The 17675-nt window shown below is 43.6% G+C and overlaps 1 protein-coding gene across 1 annotated transcript in view; it reads left to right on the forward strand.

Moving 5' to 3' along the window:
* The window catches only part of LOC144784018 (SCO-spondin-like), a 1726865-nt gene extending 1709416 nt beyond the window's left edge, over positions 1 to 17449 (forward strand). Inside the window, exons 119-123 of the mRNA XM_078662721.1 lie at positions 6106 to 6201; positions 9622 to 9682; positions 10612 to 10742; positions 11233 to 11383; positions 17302 to 17449. Of these exons, the coding sequence (XP_078518847.1) occupies positions 6106 to 6201; positions 9622 to 9682; positions 10612 to 10742; positions 11233 to 11383; positions 17302 to 17324 (462 nt within the window). The 3' untranslated portion in view covers positions 17325 to 17449. The remainder of the gene's footprint in view (positions 1 to 6105; positions 6202 to 9621; positions 9683 to 10611; positions 10743 to 11232; positions 11384 to 17301) is intronic.
* Positions 17450 to 17675: the final 226 nt, after the last annotated feature.

The following is a 17675-nucleotide window of genomic DNA, read 5'->3' on the forward strand; positions in this document are numbered from 1 at the left end:
CCTGACCTATTGTTCTCCTGGATGCACTTGCAAGTTCATCCATCAAGGTCATAGCCCTTTAACATTTAGATGTTTTCCTGACTTTCTACAATAACAAAAGTTTTCTTAGATTTCTGTGTGAATGGTTTGCCCAGTCCCTTAAATTGAAAAGCGTTGCAGATATGTTTCACACATTTATAAAGGCATATTTCTCTAATTATGTGAGCTAGCAAATGTTTTTTTGAATACATTGTTTGGACATTTTAGTCTTTATTCTTTGAAGTGTACTTCGTTTTGAATTGTGGATGCTTGAACTTTATTGCCCAAGCAACTGTCTGGTAACTCTTCGGATTGGCCCATGCTACAATTATGAATTAAGGAGGTCCTTTGTTGGTCGGTATGAGACCCTCCCTTACCCTTTGAGGGTATAATGACAGCTCAGCCATAGCATGCATGCAGTCTTTGGCCAAAACCCTACCCCGACCACAACAATGTTTTGGGACATTTATAAATCAAAACACTATTGAGGCAGGGGACAGAGAAGGGGGATTGGTTTATGAGAAAGCATTAATCTGATTAGAAACTCTGGTATGTTTGAAGAAGCAGTTGCATTTTCTAAAGGAAGCAAGGGGAGCCTGTACTGCAGCAGCACAGGAAGACACTGACCAGCAACTACACTTTGTGAATTGCTGTTCTACATGGCTATTGAAGCCTTCCTGCTGTGACCTGACTCGCAAGAGGAGTAAGTTGCATTGTTCTGTATGCAGAAGGTCTGGCCCCTTTAATGTGGATAAGAAGCTTGACCCAGCACTTCAAAATCTTCCTAGTGATCACATCTTCATAATAAACCACCTAACGTGCCTCATTATAGTCTTATGGCCAATACAGAGTAAGAGAACATCTGTGTTCTACGACAGATGATACATTTCAGGACTACAAGTGTGATGATTCTGTATTGTCCTGGCTTATGCTATACCATTACTGACTTTACAGGATGCTTAATTTGTACATTGATAGAAGTATGGAGCTTTCCTCTTAGCCATAATACTTTGAGCAGTGTCCCATTGGCTCCAACGTGTCACCCAGATTCGATGTCCCTCACAGTTCTGGATGTATAGTTTTGATTTGTAATTGAATCCTTAGCCTATCTACCAGTTCGTCAGTTCTTACTTGTGAATCTGTAGGTCCATTTACACCCCAGGACACAGGGACACCAATGTGAACATAACTTTTTTTAGCACAGCCAACAGTTATAAAATATGGTACCATTGAAGATCATTTCAATAGGTGGTTTCCTCTCTGGGCATCTACCTGTGACAAAAAGTTGGAGCCCCAATACTGTCAACAAAATTGTTCTAGCAACTTTATGGTTACAGACCACTCTAGACCAGTGGGCAAGAGGGCAAGTGAAGCGGACACAAAACTGTTGACTTGGAGAAGGTTTTTTTAAGTCTCTAAAATCAGTTCATTTTTTTGGAGTTGGAGGTTCAGAGCCCGCTTTAGGTAATGAATTTTGTGTCACTGATTTTGGGATTTCTGCCAAATGTTCCACTGCCGGATCCAAACCAATGATCTATCTGCTTTGATACCAAAATCAAGGAATAAATTAAATCTAATAGCACATAGGTCTAAGAGTAACAAGTAAAATTCCTGTTGCTCCACTAGACCTCATACATCTTTTGTAACATATCAGACTGGACCTTCTTTAGACTTATACAATGACATTGTTAGACCCAGGATCCCTGGTTGGCTGAGGTAGGTACCTGGGGCCAAATAGGGACCCTCGGTTCCACCTCAGGAAAAGGAAGGTCATCTTCTGAGATAGCCCCACTCACCCCCTCGGTAGCTTGGCACGAGCAGCCAGGCTTATCTTCAAGTCAAATGTGTAAAGTATTTGCAACCATGTTCACAGCAACCCAATGATGACACCACAAATAGACTCCACACAAGTTTTATAAAAACTAGTATACATTTTATATAAAAAGATATATGATAAGACCACACAATATAAATCCAACATATGAGTTTGTGTACTATTTCTCCTGGCCAGTTGTTAGGCCAGACAGCCCTTGTAAGTTCTGGCAGTATTAATGAGCACTTCTAAACATTCCCCTGTAATCCTAATATCATGTTATTCAGTTCGTAATGTTAGAATCAGGAACTTTCACAATGTAAAAATACTGTAAGGCGTAACACAGCAATCAGACACTCTGAAATGTAAGAATAATGCAATGCGTAACGCAACAATCAGGCACTTTGCAAGGTAAAAATAATTCAATGGGTAATACAACCACCATTTACTTTGTTATGCAGAAAAAAGGCAATGCTTAATACACTAATCAGGTAATTCGTTATGCAGGAATAATGCAATGCGCCATAGGATAATCAGGTAGTTCATTATGCAGAAACAATGCAATGTGTCATACGACAATCAGGTTGTTTGTTAAGCAGAAATAATGCCAGGCGTCATACACTAATCATGTAGTTCGCTATGCAGGAATAATACAATCCGTAATACTCTAATCAGGTACCCCGTTTGCAGAAATGTTGCAATATGGAATACGACAGTCAGGTACTCCATTATGCAGAAATGGAAAATGCGTAATACACTCAGGCACCAATCACTGTGCCTTAAGTGGTCTCTCCGACTCTCCTTCTGACTTGCAGTCAGCCTCTCAACAGTTGCCCCCAACACGGGTACGGAGTAATCAAAAAGTGCAGCTCCGCACTTCAGTCCCTGCACTACCACTCCCTTGGCAATATAGGGCGCCATACGAGCCGAAGCAGAGGCTCGCACTGCCGGAACGAGAGAGAGACTGAGAGCGTCTCCCTCCGAGCCCATACCCCGCCCCAGGAGTCGATACACGTTACCTGGGGGGCGCGAACTCACTCTCCTCTCCTCATCCAGTGGCTTGGCCTTCAATGCAATCTTTGTGAATTGGCAACGGCGGCTCAGGCCGGCGGCTCAGCTCCTCCAGGGCTGCCGGTCCGGGACGCTACAGTTACAAAGATCTTAGGCTGCCACAGGGCACATGCACACAGTGTCGCTGACACTTCCTTGAGCTTCGGGTGCACAATCACTGGGCACTCCACACAAAGGTCTCAGTCTGCACGAAGAGCACACGCACAGCGTCGCTGGCACTCACTTTAACTCCAGTGCACACAATAGCAAGGCAATCCTAATGAAGGTCTCATGGTGCACAACGCACCCGCACACAGCGTCGATGAGACTCACTTTGGTTCCGGTGCACAAGATAACAAGGCAAATCCTCACGAAGGTCTCACGGTGCACAATGCACAAGCACACAGTGTCGATGAGACTCACTTGGATTCCGGTGCACACGATAACTGGACATTCCTCACAAAGGGGTTCAGGTTGCAAAAAGCACACGCACACCTGTTCGCTGATCCTTGCTTGGACACCAGGTGCCCACGATCACGGAGGGCACACCTTAAGGGGGTCTCAGGCTGCAACAAGCGCGCACACACAGTGCTGCTGAGACTCTCCTGGAAACTTTTGTGTTCCTGTGTTTCCGCAACAGGGAGCCAGCTCCCCTCGGGCCCTTGAGGGTAAGTTACTTCAGGACACCACACAGCAAAGTCCTTTCAAGCAGGGGTACACAGAACACAGCACAGTCCCTTTAGCCTTTCCTTGGTTAAAACAGCAAATTGCAGTCCAGCCCCAGAACACACAGCAGGGGTCAGTCCTTTCCTTCAGTTTATTCAGTTGTTTCTTCCTTGGCAAAGGTTCCTCTTGACTACGAAGTAGCTCCAGTCTTGTTCAATCTTGATCAAGCCATTCTCCAAAGTTCAGGGGCTTCAGCACTCATAGTTATACCCCTCAATGGCTTTGAAGTCTTTGTGTTCAGGGGGCACTGACCCCTGTTCAAACCAGTTCTGTGTGCCTGTCTGCCAGTGAAACCTTCTTCCTATGATTAGTGGGGGTCTGGATTCTCAATCACTCAGCAGGAGATGGTACAATTGTTTTAAAGCAGCAACCCAGGCCTCTTCACCTCTAGTTCCTACTCCTCTCCCTACACTCCAGATGCAGGTCAGCTTGTTGCTGTCTCACCTCCTCCCCTGGGTCAAGCCATTCCCCAGATCATTTTGCTTTCAAATCCAGACAGTGAATCCACAACCAGGCAGAGACACTGAGAAATGTTGGAACACAAAAACTCAGCCACTTCTAAAAGAGCGGCTTCTAAACACACAATGCAAAAGCCACCTTCATAAAAAGATGTGTTATTACATTGTGAGTTCAGGCATACTAAACTTCACCTTTCCATCTTAAGCCTTTAGGATGATAGGCTGGAAAACACATTACACAGCCTTCCCATTATGTCCTATGGGCAGGATGGCCTTTCAACAGGGAAAAACAAAATGGAGATTATTTCACTGGAAGGACATGGTACAAACCTTGGTACATGTCCCTCCTTTCACATGCACTGCACCCTGCCCAAGGGGTACCCTGGACCTACCATGTTATGTCTGATGTGCATAGAAAGGTAAGGGTAAGGTCTAGCAAGTGGGTGCACTTGTCAGAACAACATGGCAGTTTAACAAACTGCACACAGACACTGCAATGGCAGGCCTGAGTTCCCTAATGTGGGTGGCATTATTAGTGCTGCAGGCCCACTAGTAGCATTTCAATTACCAGCTCTGGCACACATAGTGCACTTTACTAGGGACTTTATTAGTAAGGCATACATACCAATCATGGTCAACCAATTACCATGACACGTTATACAGGGAGCGATTACACTTTGACACTGTTTAGCAGTGGGAAAGTGTCCAAAGCATCTAAGCAAGCAACGCCATGTCAGAAAAAAGGTCTAGGGGGAAAGCAAAAAGCTTAGGGATTTTAGCCAAAAAGAGCCATGTCCTACACACATGATAACTGGACGTCCTCCAGAGGTTTCCAAACCCTTTTTGCGGAACCCAGAGCTTTGGACCAGATCCTAATATTGACAATTCATTATACAATACTGTACAGCTTGGTAAAGTAAGGATCGATTAGTGCAGTAAAGGGAGCACATTGGTTAGACGGTCGAAGTGCAGTAAAGGGAGTACATTGGTCAGCCGATTCAAGTACAGTAAAGGGAGTACATTGGTTGGCTAGTCGAAGTGCAGTAAAGGGAGTACATTGGTCAGTTGGTGGAAGTGCAGTAAAGAGAGTGCATTGGTTAGTCAGTTGAAGTGCAGTAAAAGGAGCTCACTGGTTAGTTGGTTGAAGTGCAGTAAATGGAATACATTGGTTAGCCTTTTGAAGTGCAGTAAAGGGAGTACATTGGTTAGCCAGTCAAAGTGCAGTAAAGGGAATACATTGGTTAGCCAGTTGAAGTGCAGTAAAGGGAGTACATTGGTTAGCCTTTTGAAGTGCAGTAAAGGGAGTACATTGGTTAGCCAGTCAAAGTGCAGTAAAGGGAGTACATTGGTTAGCCAGTTGAAGTGCAGTAAAGGGAGTACATTGGTTAGCCTTTTGAAGTGCAGTAAAGGGAGTACATTGATTAGTCGGCTGAAGTGCAGTAAAGGGAGTACATTGGCTAAATTGTTGAAGTGCAGTAAATGGAGTACGTTGGTTAGCCAGTCGAAGTGCAGTAAAGGGAGTACATTGGTTAGCCGGTCGGAGTGCAATGAAGGCAGTATATTGTTTAGCTGGTTGAAGTGCAGTAAAGGGAGTTCATTGGTTAGCCTGTTGAAGTGAGGTAAAGAGAGTACATTAGTTAGCCGGTTGAAATGCAGCTGCATTTGTGTCCCTGTGACACCAGTGGTGAATAAAACTGCCCACTATAGAGATACTGCCCAATAACCGCTGACCGCCAAAAGATCTGAAGGAAAGATAGTCCCGCCTCACACTAAAAGCGTCTCAAGGAACTACAACACCTTGTCTGGAGTGTGAGAACTTATAAACCATAAGATGAGTAAATATCAAACCATGATGTTAAGGGAAAACTGTCTTTTTGATTTTGATTTTTTTACTTTATACTAAGGTCAACCAAAAAAAAAAGCTTTATTTCGGCATATTTTACTTGCTGCTCTTTCAATTAGCAGTCACACTAGAAGCCATTATTTCATATCTGTGGACATGTAACTCTTTAATATTCGTTCTCCTGTTACTTCCTCTAGCCTGGCATGGAATGGAAGGAGGGCTGTGAAACATGCCACTGCTTGAATGGTGTCCGTGTCTGCTCAGCAGGATGTCCACAACTGCACTGCATTGAGGTATGGAAGAGGTGCCTACAAATAGCTGAGAAATAAGAAAAGGGATGGATAAGTGGAAGAAAGGAGGGGGCATTACCACGTTTCTTATGCCAGAGGTTAGAGATTTCTTTCATTTGCATCGAAACAACACGAACCTTTGAAGAGGTATTTCCTAGGACGTCTGGGATCAGTGTTTAGTATCTGCCTATAAAAATAAGTTTTTAATCCCATTCTTTTATTAGTTTCCCTCGTATTCTCGAATGATGGGTAAACCTGACACTCTTGAATGGGGCCCATATCTCAAAGCCCATATTGCTATGATCATTTCCTTTCTGTCTGCCGACTTCGGCTGAAATAACAATTATTTAATCTATCTGTGTACTCCAAATCCCTTAAATTTGTGTCCCATGGATTCCTGTAGAATTCTAGTATAGAGGTCTCGGGATTAATCGGTTTTCCTGCATGGGACCACGACCACTGTGCTGTGATTATAGTCCATTGGCATGTTCTAAGCACGTGTGATCGGAAATAGTAAAAAACACGAGAAACTTTGGGCCATATGTACGACGAAGTGGCAGAGCGTGTCGTTACTTCCTGGGCTTAACGACACGCTCCGCCACTTTGGAAACTTAAGGCTGCACCAAATTTACAAGAATGTGGTGTAGCCTTGCGTTTCCCCCTGCGATGGCGCTAAGTTTCACAACTTAGCTCCAACACAGGCACCCTTGCTCAGAGTGCAATGGTGTCTGTGTGCAGGGGAGGATTGGTTATGTGTAGGAAGGTGTCCCTTCCTGCACATAAACAATCCTAAAATGCCATTTTGTAACTTTCATGTGTGCTGCTTCATGCAGCACACATGTAAGTAACACAATGGCATTTTTAAAAAGGTTTGTTTATGTACAGGAAGGGAAACCTTCCTGTATATAAACAAGCAATGACATTTTGCTTTTTCCATGTGTGCACAAGGCAGCACACATAGAGAAAGCAAAAACGAGGAGAAATAATGCATTTCTCCTCGTTTCGCCACCTTAAGACCAGCGTTTTCCTTGTCTTTATTTTGGCGCTGGCTCCTATGTACGCCTCCCTTGTACATGGGGGCCAGCATCAAATACAATGGGTGTTGCGGTGGAACGCCCACCACAACACCCACAACACCTACTGATTGCCCCTTTCACGCTAAACATAGCATGAAAGGGTGCCTTATGTACAAGGCAGCGTTAAGTCACGTTAAGTGACTTAACGCTGCCTTGTACATAAGGCAAGGCCCCTATCGCCACAGGAATGTCACAAAAAGTGACATTCCCTTGTCGATAGGGGCTTGTACATATGCCCCATTGTGCTGGAAACTCCACACTGTATAAGGCGGGCCGCCACTCTTCATCGAAAAGACATTGGTTTCATGTGGCAGGGGAACCGAACTTTGGGTGGACTGGACATGTGCCATTTTTTCTCAGATATCATGTTACCTGCTACTGCCCAACTGTAAAAAACGTCCAGCTAATTGCCCTCTTCTGATGCACCTCCTGTTTCCATATTTTGGATAATATGAATAATATGGCTTACTGGTATATGTGGGTCCAAGAGAATGGCCTTAACCATAACACTTGTGGGGCTCCTCGCTTAGCCAATGGTAGCACACTCAACATTCCAGGCAAGAAGCGTGGATGAGGTTGCAGCTCAATTTCTGGGTCCCTCCTCCAAGGGTAAAGAAGCTGAGGTTGTAAAACTGAAATTGAGTTATTCAGGTTCGAAAAGGGGATGAGAATTTAGTCTGGTTAGAAGCTGGAAAAAAAACCGGATTATATTAGATATATATCATATCATGATGCTATAACAATTATACCAATTCACCCGTAAATCCTTAAATTAAAGCCTAAAAGTAGCATTGAGAGGTGCACAGGACTAGAGTGAGACTTGTAAGAAAGCCCCCTAAAAGACACAGCTTCTAGGAAGTCTGAGAGGAAAATATGTTAATAGCATAGACCCAGGACGTCAACCCAAATGCGTGATCCTCGTTGTCTGCCACACATTGCCAGGGGTTCCTTATTCATAGATTGATGGCCTCCAACACAACATCCCTGCAGGTTAACAGGAATCCCTTCCCTGTCAATCTCAGAGTTTTCTTATGAGGTATCATCCATGAGCTCCTGAATTCAAGCCCCACCTGTGAGTCAACCCTTACGACCATATGTATGCCACTCCATCTAAGAACTATCTATTTAAAGAAATGATAAGCACTTATGGAAATCAGCGGAAGAGGAGTGTGTTCTCTTGCAGATCGTTACTTTTCTAAGAGCAGGTGGTAAATGAAAGTGTACACATGTCCCAGTGAGGCACATCCTGCCACAGGCAAACATGCGCACACACAACCACTTGTGCTGACACACACACACAAACATCCATTTGCACATGTTCAAGTCTAGACAAAAGCTCCTTTCCCAGCACTTGCCTCCCTGCCCTATAGCCGACAGGGCACACGATAAAGCAGTTATTATCCCTCACTTTTAATGTACACATCACCCAGAATCCACCTCTGGTGATGGGGCCAGGAAAACAGTATTTTAAAAAGCACTTCGGGAACAGCCCCCTCTCTTTTTAAAGTGCTGTTGAGTGGCATTGCACACTTGCAGCAGCCTTGGCTTCTTACCCCAAAGCTCCCAAAAGTGGAGGCGCCACCTCCCTCTGTCTATCTCCATCCTGATAGCTACCCAGCCACATCTTTTTATGGCATGAGCAGAATTCACGTAATTTCCACTGGCGGCCGGCACAGGTAAGAGCGCTAGGGTGGGAGGGGTGTGGGTGGTAGTCGAGAAAATGAAATAAACAATAAATAAAACCCCTTACCATGCGCTCGCTGCATCGCCGCGTCGAGGATGTGGAGAGTGCAAGATAAGAGGTTGTATTTATTTATTTATTTATTTATTTTATTGACTCCCCCTCCCCACCCACCCCACCGCTCTTACAGCTTTCTGTTTTTTTAGATACACTCGCCCTGTATTTTTTGTAGATACTTTTGGTACTTCCTGTTTCTTTATTTTTTACAGGTTTTGTCATCTCTGTGTTCTCCCCTTGTCACTGTTTTCCTACCTTTGTTTGCTCCCCTTTTATCTGTTTCCTTCCCTTTTGTTCTTTGCTGTGGGTCAAAGTCCCAAAACAGTCCTGGTTCTCAAAATCTGGTGCCGGTGTCCACCACCTGCAACCATTGGCACACATTATTCTCTGGATCCTGGTTTAGCTTGTTAAACAAACAAAAACTTGTCAATGGGGAAATATACTAGTAGTACACCCGCCTGATGTCCATGTGGACTAGCAAGCATGGGTTCAGCGTCTGTCATGGTAACTAGGCTCCTGTCCACAATTTTCTAGTAGGAAGGTCTGATATAATTTGCACAAAATTGTATGACTGAGATGTATAATTATTTTGTTGTGTTTCACTCCTAGGGTGAAGTGAAGGTGCAGGAGCCTGGCAGCTGTTGTCCGGCGTGCAGGAAGGAATTTATAGGTAAATTGTTTCTTTTTATTTAAGGTACCAAACAGTTTTTAAGTAAACATATTTTTATCTTCCACGTGGCAAGATGTTGTTGTTTCTCCACGCTACATCTTCTGCCTGGCCAAAGCAAACATCATGTTTGTTCCTCATGTAGAAGCACTAATCCTAGTTTTGAGCCTCTTGTGCTACTTTCTATATTCTTGACCCCAAAACAGGATTTCTGTAACAAGCATATGAAAATTCAACGTCAGTTAATAGGATGTTGTCCACCACATGAAATGAGCACAGACTCAGGCATGACTCTCCAGATCTTAGAATTCAACATCTCACCTTTATAGAAAATACGAAATGTGGTTGAATTATTAAATTCTGATCCACTGGCAACTAATTTGAATGGCTTCATTGAGGTGATGGGTTAGAGGTGGGCCACCACTTACATAGTGGGTCACTCAAGTTTAAATGTACCCCTAGGTTTTGCGAAACCTCCTTCTCGTAGTTACTTTTGGCCTCCTCTCTACAAGGCAGAAAACCATCCTGAGACCTTGCTATGCAGTTTTTGTGTGGAGACGTTAATTTTCATGGTATCCCGCTCAAACACTGTGTAAGAGATGAACGAGTATCCAGTTGTGTCCTCACCAAGGATGATTTATTCAGCAACTAGCGTTGGATAAAATTTCATATTTCTTAAAAACTTAGCAGACAAGTTTCGAGTCGCTGGGTTCCTGACATGCTGCCATGACGTAAGAGTCTTCTGAGGTTCTATCACGGTTGTTCTGATTTATTCAGGATTTCCCTTATTGAGTGTCTTTCACCCTGATAACAGGAGATCTAGGGGAGATGAACGGGTTGTGAAATAGGGTTAGAAATGACCCATTAACATGAGAATATTTTTGAAGTATTATGTTGACTTTGTCTTGTGGTCTTGCATTTTGTGACCACAGATGAGCCATCAGCTGTGTGCCAGCGCTTCACTGAGCTCAGGAACATCACTAAGGGTGGCTGCCATCTTGATGGGGTGGAGGTGAGCTACTGCAGCGGAAGATGTCTCTCTCGAACCAATGTCATTCCAGAGGTGAGCATAAACGAGCCTGGGAATTTCAACATATAATCTTGATTAATATATGTTTTTTCTGGAAGCCTTCATACAGGGTGTCTTTTGAATTATATACTTTTTCTTGGAGTTTTGCCAAACAGGCCATGACCTGCACATTAAAATATGCTGCTGCGCGGTTCCCCAAGCACAGTTTGTCTGTGGGAATACACATGCTCTTATATGAAATTCCCCAAGCATAGGGTGTCCAATGCATCACGCATGTTGTTCTATGAGACTACATAAATTTGGCATGTACTGGCGATCAGATGTATGTTTCTAGGTGGTACCCACCGCACTACATTTACTGGGATCAGACATATTCTTTAGCAGAGCATAAAACATAGCATGACCTAATTGTTATGCTAAGACAGTGGGAATTGCTCAGAGAACTGTGACTGCTGCATGTTCCAGAAAGGAAGGAAAGCTATCCCAAAGCTATCATTTACACCGTGTCCTTGCCTTCCCGCAGGAGCCATACCTTCAAACCCTCTGTGACTGCTGTAGTTACCGTCTAGACCCAGTGAGTCCTGTCCAGATTCTTACCCTGCAGTGCGAAGACGGTGAAGAGGAACCTGTGGTGTTGCCAGTGATCCATAGCTGTGAGTGCAGCAGCTGCCAAGGTAAGTCCGAGTCAATGTTGTGTAGCTTTAGAGAGCACACTAATGTCATAAGTGTTCCTTGGTGATAGACACAGCTGGAAACAGAAACCAAAGCACCACTATACAATCCAAGGGAAACCTTGCTTTTTTTTCTCTTCATAAACACTAGCAGAATTTCTAATTTCCCTCCCTACACTTGTGTGCCGGAGAATCCCTGTCCTCTTTTAAAAAAAGAGACTGTGTCGCTGCCCGCAGTAAAAGGTGGACTGGCAGCTTCAAAGAGCCAGTGCTACATTCACTAACAGGCTGTTCATTGTCTGGGGGCAATTTTGGGGCCTGCATTTAAAATAGACCATTTGCTGTTAGGAGCAGCTGGGGCTCTGTCTTTTTTTTTTATTGCACTAATAGTGAATAAATAAAATATATTCACTAATCGTGTAATAAGAATGGAGTACAATAAGCTGGAATATGCCCTACCATGGCAGCTGATGTAATTAAAAAAAATCTTCTAAATGTATGTTGTGTGCGTGCTTTCAGGTGAGTGTGTTTATGTGTGGGAGAGTGTATATTTGTGAATTTGGGTGCAAGTATGTGTGTGTGAGTGAATGTGGAGGTCAAAGGGCTTGCATTGTCACTTCCACTACCTTTGGAATTTTGGTGAATTGATGTCCATGCTTACTCCGTCACAACAGCGATGAAGCAACAGACATTTCAACATAAAACATATTTCATACCAGTTTGCTAAACAAACTTCCAAAGCTTCAAAATACAAAAAGAAAAACATTCCCCAAACCTTGACGAAACAAAGGACTCTTAAAACAGACCCAAAATTCCTCTGGGCAAGGTATTTATGCATCACACAAACTATAATCAAGTGAAAATACAACTCAAGAAAAATCATACACCAATTTGGAAAAATAGAGAACATTTTACTAAATAATTTGCCAACAAAATTAATTAAATTCAATTGGTAGAACCGGAATAAAAAAATTTAAAATGTTTAGTGAAAAATAGCGTCTAAAAGATCAAAGCACGAATCGTGGGCATCTAGTTACGTGAGACCAAGACAAAGTAAAAAACTATGGCCGACTGCAATGGAGAGTGGTTCAGATATAAAAATGGATTGGGCCTGGTCTTGGCTTACCTTTCGACTTAGAAGAAATTTTCGAAAAACATTATGAAAAGATAAAGTTCAGCGGGCAAGGTAGCTGGCAGTCTTTGAGGAGGGGGTGTTGCTGTCGTTGGTGAGCCATTGGACATAGCTGCAGTGCAGATTTCTATGTTTGGACGTTGCCACTATTTTTGGAAGTCGAAAATCTCCAGACGGACAAAGCTGCAGGCTGTATCTGATGAAGGCAGTAGAAGCCGAATACTCTTCCAAACCAAAGCTGCTGAACAGGATTTGCTGCTTCTGAGAAGAACTTAGGGGAGCTAACTCAAAGTCAGGCCACCTGGCAATGCACCTTGGGCGGTTCGTGGACCATTTTTAGTGGACATTTTTTTCAAGTCCCAAGTTTTGGATTTTAGCTGCTTGGGCACCTTTAGCACCAGTTCCAAGGGTCCAGGACCGGGTGGGCACCACACGGAGGGCAGGACTCACTTCAGGTAGGGTCCAAGTGCAGGTTCAAGGTTGTTGTGTTTCTGTAGCTCAGAACAGGAGGTGAGCCAACTAGCCCTTGGAGTCACTCTGGTAGTCTTGGGTTCAAACCTCAAGGACAGCCTTATGTGGCAGGCAGGCCTCTGAAGGTACAAGGTAGGCTTCAAGTAGCAGGGCAGTCCTCTGTTTGCAGCAGGGCAGTCCTGTGAGGTGCAAAGCATGCCTCAAGCAGCAGGGCGGTTCTCTGAAATACAAGGCAGACTTTATGAGTGTCCCCCACAGATCTTGGAGAGAACTGAAGAATTGGTCTGGTTCCAGACTTTGAAGTGGGGGAAACTTATAAGCATTTCAACATCTGTTTCTTTAAATGTTCCCCTTTCCACAGTCCAGGCTCCAAGAGGTCTAGAGTAATAAAAGGCTGGTATAAAGTTCTTTGTGAGTGTGCTGGAGGCAGTCTCTTTGAAATATTAGTGGGACGGGGAACAACTCTGCCCCTCCCACCCTGCATGATGGCCCATCCGGCCAAAAAATACTCATGCTTTCTCTCACTGTCTGGGAGGAATACACAAAGGCCAACTGCCACTTTATTCATAGTCATGAGACCCAGGACACAAGCTGCAGGCACCAAATAGGATAAGAAAATGCCAAATTTCTCTTAATTGGGAACTACCTGTTCCCAATCAAAACATAGCACTCATTAAATGTAATGTGATAAACAAATGTTATCTTATGGGAGAGGAAGGCCTTGCAGTAGTGAAACATGAATGTACGGTTTCCACTACCAGGACATTCAAAACTTAAAAAGTACATCTCCAACTTTTTAAATACACTGCAACCTGCCCTATGGGCTGGTGAGAGCCTATCTTAGGGACCACTTATATGTGCTACAAAAGAAGAATAAGGCCTTGGAAGAAGTTTATTTTGCCATGAGGAATTGGCGGTTTAAACCTGCACATAGGCTGCAATGGCAGGCAGTGCCATGTTTTAAGCGGCTACTTCAGTGGCTGACACAATAAGGGCTGCAGGCACACTAGTAGCATTTAAAGTACCGGCCCGAGTGCATGTAGTACAACTTTACTAGGGACTTCTACGTAAATTAAATGTTCAAATGGGGTGTAAGACAATGTTACCATGCTTAGTGGAGTGTGTACAAGCACTTTAGCCCTGGTTAGCAGTTGTAAACTGCACAGAGTCCTAAGGTCAGGAAAAACGAATTTCAACAAACATGAGAGGAAAAATCTAAAGTTTAAAGGAAGACCACACCAAAGGCTGTCTGGTCTGACAGGCATGTATGCAGGAAGTATGCAAGACACCTTTTTGTGGGCCTAGAAACCCCGATCACTCAGCCACTGACTCCAAACTGGGGGGTCTCCTGACGTAGAAAGATACTTTGTCGTGCCTCCTCTTCAAAAAAGGGGAAACAGTATGGCTGAGTTTGAGGTCCTCTGGTGGTGCCCACAATAACAGGGGCTCTGCAAGGGAAATACCTAATTCTCTATTGGATTTTTTGGACATGGTAGGTGCCTCTGTATTCCCAGGCACCTGCTGCTGTTGCAGATGAGACGAATAAAACAAGTGGTGCCTTCTTTTAGTGTCGCTAGTACTTTTATGGTTTTTGTATGAAAAAAAAACGAATAAAGTACTTTTGAATTGAATAGTGTTGCGAGTGTATAGATTTCCACAGGGTTTTCAGCATTTTGCTCTTAACGGTGGTCTCCAAACACCAATGCTGCTTTCCAAAGGCCTCCCAATCCCTAGAATTGATTGATTTTAGTTTTTTGTCATTATTGCACAATGGGGATATCCATTTCTAGACATCCTTCTCTTGCTGTGCACCATGGCAGCACCCACTTGCAAGGGAATTACCCTCAACACAGATTAATCTTCTCCATCAAGATTAGGAAACAAATGTGTTGCACTGCTCCTTGGTCACAAGTCAGCTGGACTGGTGACTCCAAAAGGCAGTTTACAATTTTTTTTTTGCCCACATTGTTGTACCAATCTGGAAGGAAAACAGCAATAAAAGATCCTGTCTCTGGTGCTCAAGCAGATGTCACCCACCCTGCTACCTGGGTCCTGTCACTTTGATGAGAACCCTGAACTGGATTTTTAACGATTATGTACCTTAATTTTGCAGACAATTGTGTGTTCCACAGGTCCACATAGGAGAAAAATTACAGGCAACTCCTACATGTTTGTATATCCCTCCCAGCCTAGCCAAGCCTCGGTATTTGTTCCCTGCTGTCAATAGGAAGCAGAGGTGTGGCTGAAAGCTCACTCTCAGGAGGTCCAACGCATAGGCACAACAGAAGCAGAGTTTCCTCACTGGAACTGCCTCTGCACTTCAAAGTGGCACCTGCCTCCTGTCCTCCACTTGCCAGAGTCTGGTCCACTTCAAGGGCCTCAGGAATGCTACGAAGAAGCCCCTCAATTCCCAATGCTGTATAGCAGGCTTTGATAGACTCCATATTATGTACCTCTTTCTCACAGGGATACAAACGTGTTTGCTGTCACTATACAATAAAGCACGATAAAAATGCACTGTGCTCTCCATAATCCAAAAATGCAACATGTCTAGCCAAACATGTTCCCTGCAACCAACTCATAGCCACTACACTAGCTTTCCACAAACAACTGGCGTGCAATTCGTCCCAGCTACTGGCTATTACTTGGCCTGCATCCCAATTATTATTATTTTTTTTTTACAGAGCTTTATATAGTACGAACTTGACCCGAATCGGGTATCAGAGCGCTTTACATAGCACCTGTTGTATTACATGAGGACACATTCATTTTTTTCTTAGGCACAGGGAAATTAAGTGATTTGCCCAGAATCACAGGATGTTCAGCATCATTGCCGAGACTTGAACCCAGTTCCCCACATTCGAGGTCGACTGCCCTAGCCATTAGGCCAAGTCCTCTCCCCTAACACAATCTATTGTTTTATGCCCACCATGCCACTTTGGACAGAAACCAATCATATGTATGTCACCATTGGTCCTGCTTCAGTATGAAAAGTCCAGTCTGAACTGCCAGGCCAGGTCCCCTCTGAGCAAAGACAATCCAGACCAGTTCCAGACTACTTTGACCTCATCAGTGAGGTATAGATTGAGTCCTATAGTACAGAGCTCAGAACTGACATCTGGACATACCCTTCTAGGGTGTCTCACTGGGAGGTCACAATATTGCACAAAGTCCAACATTGTCATTGAGGTATAGATTGGGTCCTATAGCACAGTGAACATTGGACCGACATCTGGACATACCCTTCTCATTTTGGACATCTCCCTGGGAGGTCACAATATCGCACAAACTTCAATATATGTCATTTATGTATAGATTGAGGCCTATAGTACAGTGGGCACAGAACTGACATCTGGACATACCCTTCGCACTTAGGGCGTCTCAGTGGGAGGTCACGATATTGGACACACTTCCACCTCAACATCTTTATTTTCCATTGGTTTAATCTGTTTATGATTTTATATGGTGCTTGATGTTTCCACACAATACAGATATCAGACTAACTTACTACTTCACAACACATAATTTCAGATTGCAATATAGGTGAGGAAGGTGTTGGGTGGAAAATTTTGCTGAGGTGGTTTTGGACATGGGTAGCAAGGGGCAGTATGCTGATGGCAAGCGTGAAGTACACACTATGGGCAAATGAAGAGGTGAGGATATTGTCTCAGAAGACCTACATCATGAAGTTCATATGTGCATGGACAGGAAATTGACCGTATATTTTATTATACTTACTTATGCTGGTAGCCAGGGCACCAGTATAACCCCCAAGTGTCATATGTTTAGATTTTGGCTTCAGTTTTTCGAGACCTAAAGTTTCCATAACATTACATTAACTTAGAGTAGACTTCTGGTCTGCTCGTCTCTCATGATTGAATTGTGTTGCTGTCTTATCTCGCTTTCCTACTCATGAATTTATGGTTTTCCTGCCTATTCTTGTTTTTTCCCACCCAGGAGCATTTCGGTCTCAAAGTGTATTGTTTGGATGATCTCTCCTTCCACTGCTAATGTCAGTCAATGCTTTGCAGTGCATGGGAGTGACTCTTTCCTCTCGCATTCTCGCCCCGCCCCCTCTTTTCCCTCTCTTTCACCCCATTCCCCTCTATTTTACCACCCGCTTTCTCATCTCACACTCTGTGTTCCCCGGCCCCCACCTTCTCATTGACATCTGATATTTGCCTCTGCTTCGCTGTGCTTCATCACTACATGCTACTTCCAGGTTCACAGAAAGACTGAGTCTACACAGGAGTCCATCATCCTGCTGACCTTTTCTGTCTTCTTCGTCATAATGTATTGTTTTCTTTTTTTTTTCTAGGTGGAGATTTCACAAAGCGTTGACCCCATGGAGAAGATGGGCATACAGGGTGTAATGGCAGCTTCAGTTTACAGAAGGCTATTCCAATGTTCATATGTTTGTAAATATGTCTTAGTGTTTTGTACCAATGAGCTTTATGTGTTAATGATTTTCTACCACAGATATGAATTTCTAGAAACTTTACTGCTGTACAGTCAAACTTAATAAAGCTAGTCTTCAGCAGTCATATGGGAAGTGTATTGTGCATTTATTATGGGAGATTATAGTTAGACTCTGTGTCTTATCAGTTTCCATTCTCGTCTTTCAATTGGTCATCTATTTAGTTACATTATTATTATCAGTAATATTAATAGTACTTTTTAATATTGTTATTA

The sequence above is a fragment of the Lissotriton helveticus genome, chromosome 10 (genome assembly GCF_964261635.1).
Source record: "Lissotriton helveticus chromosome 10, aLisHel1.1, whole genome shotgun sequence".
NCBI lineage: Eukaryota > Metazoa > Chordata > Amphibia > Caudata > Salamandridae > Lissotriton > Lissotriton helveticus.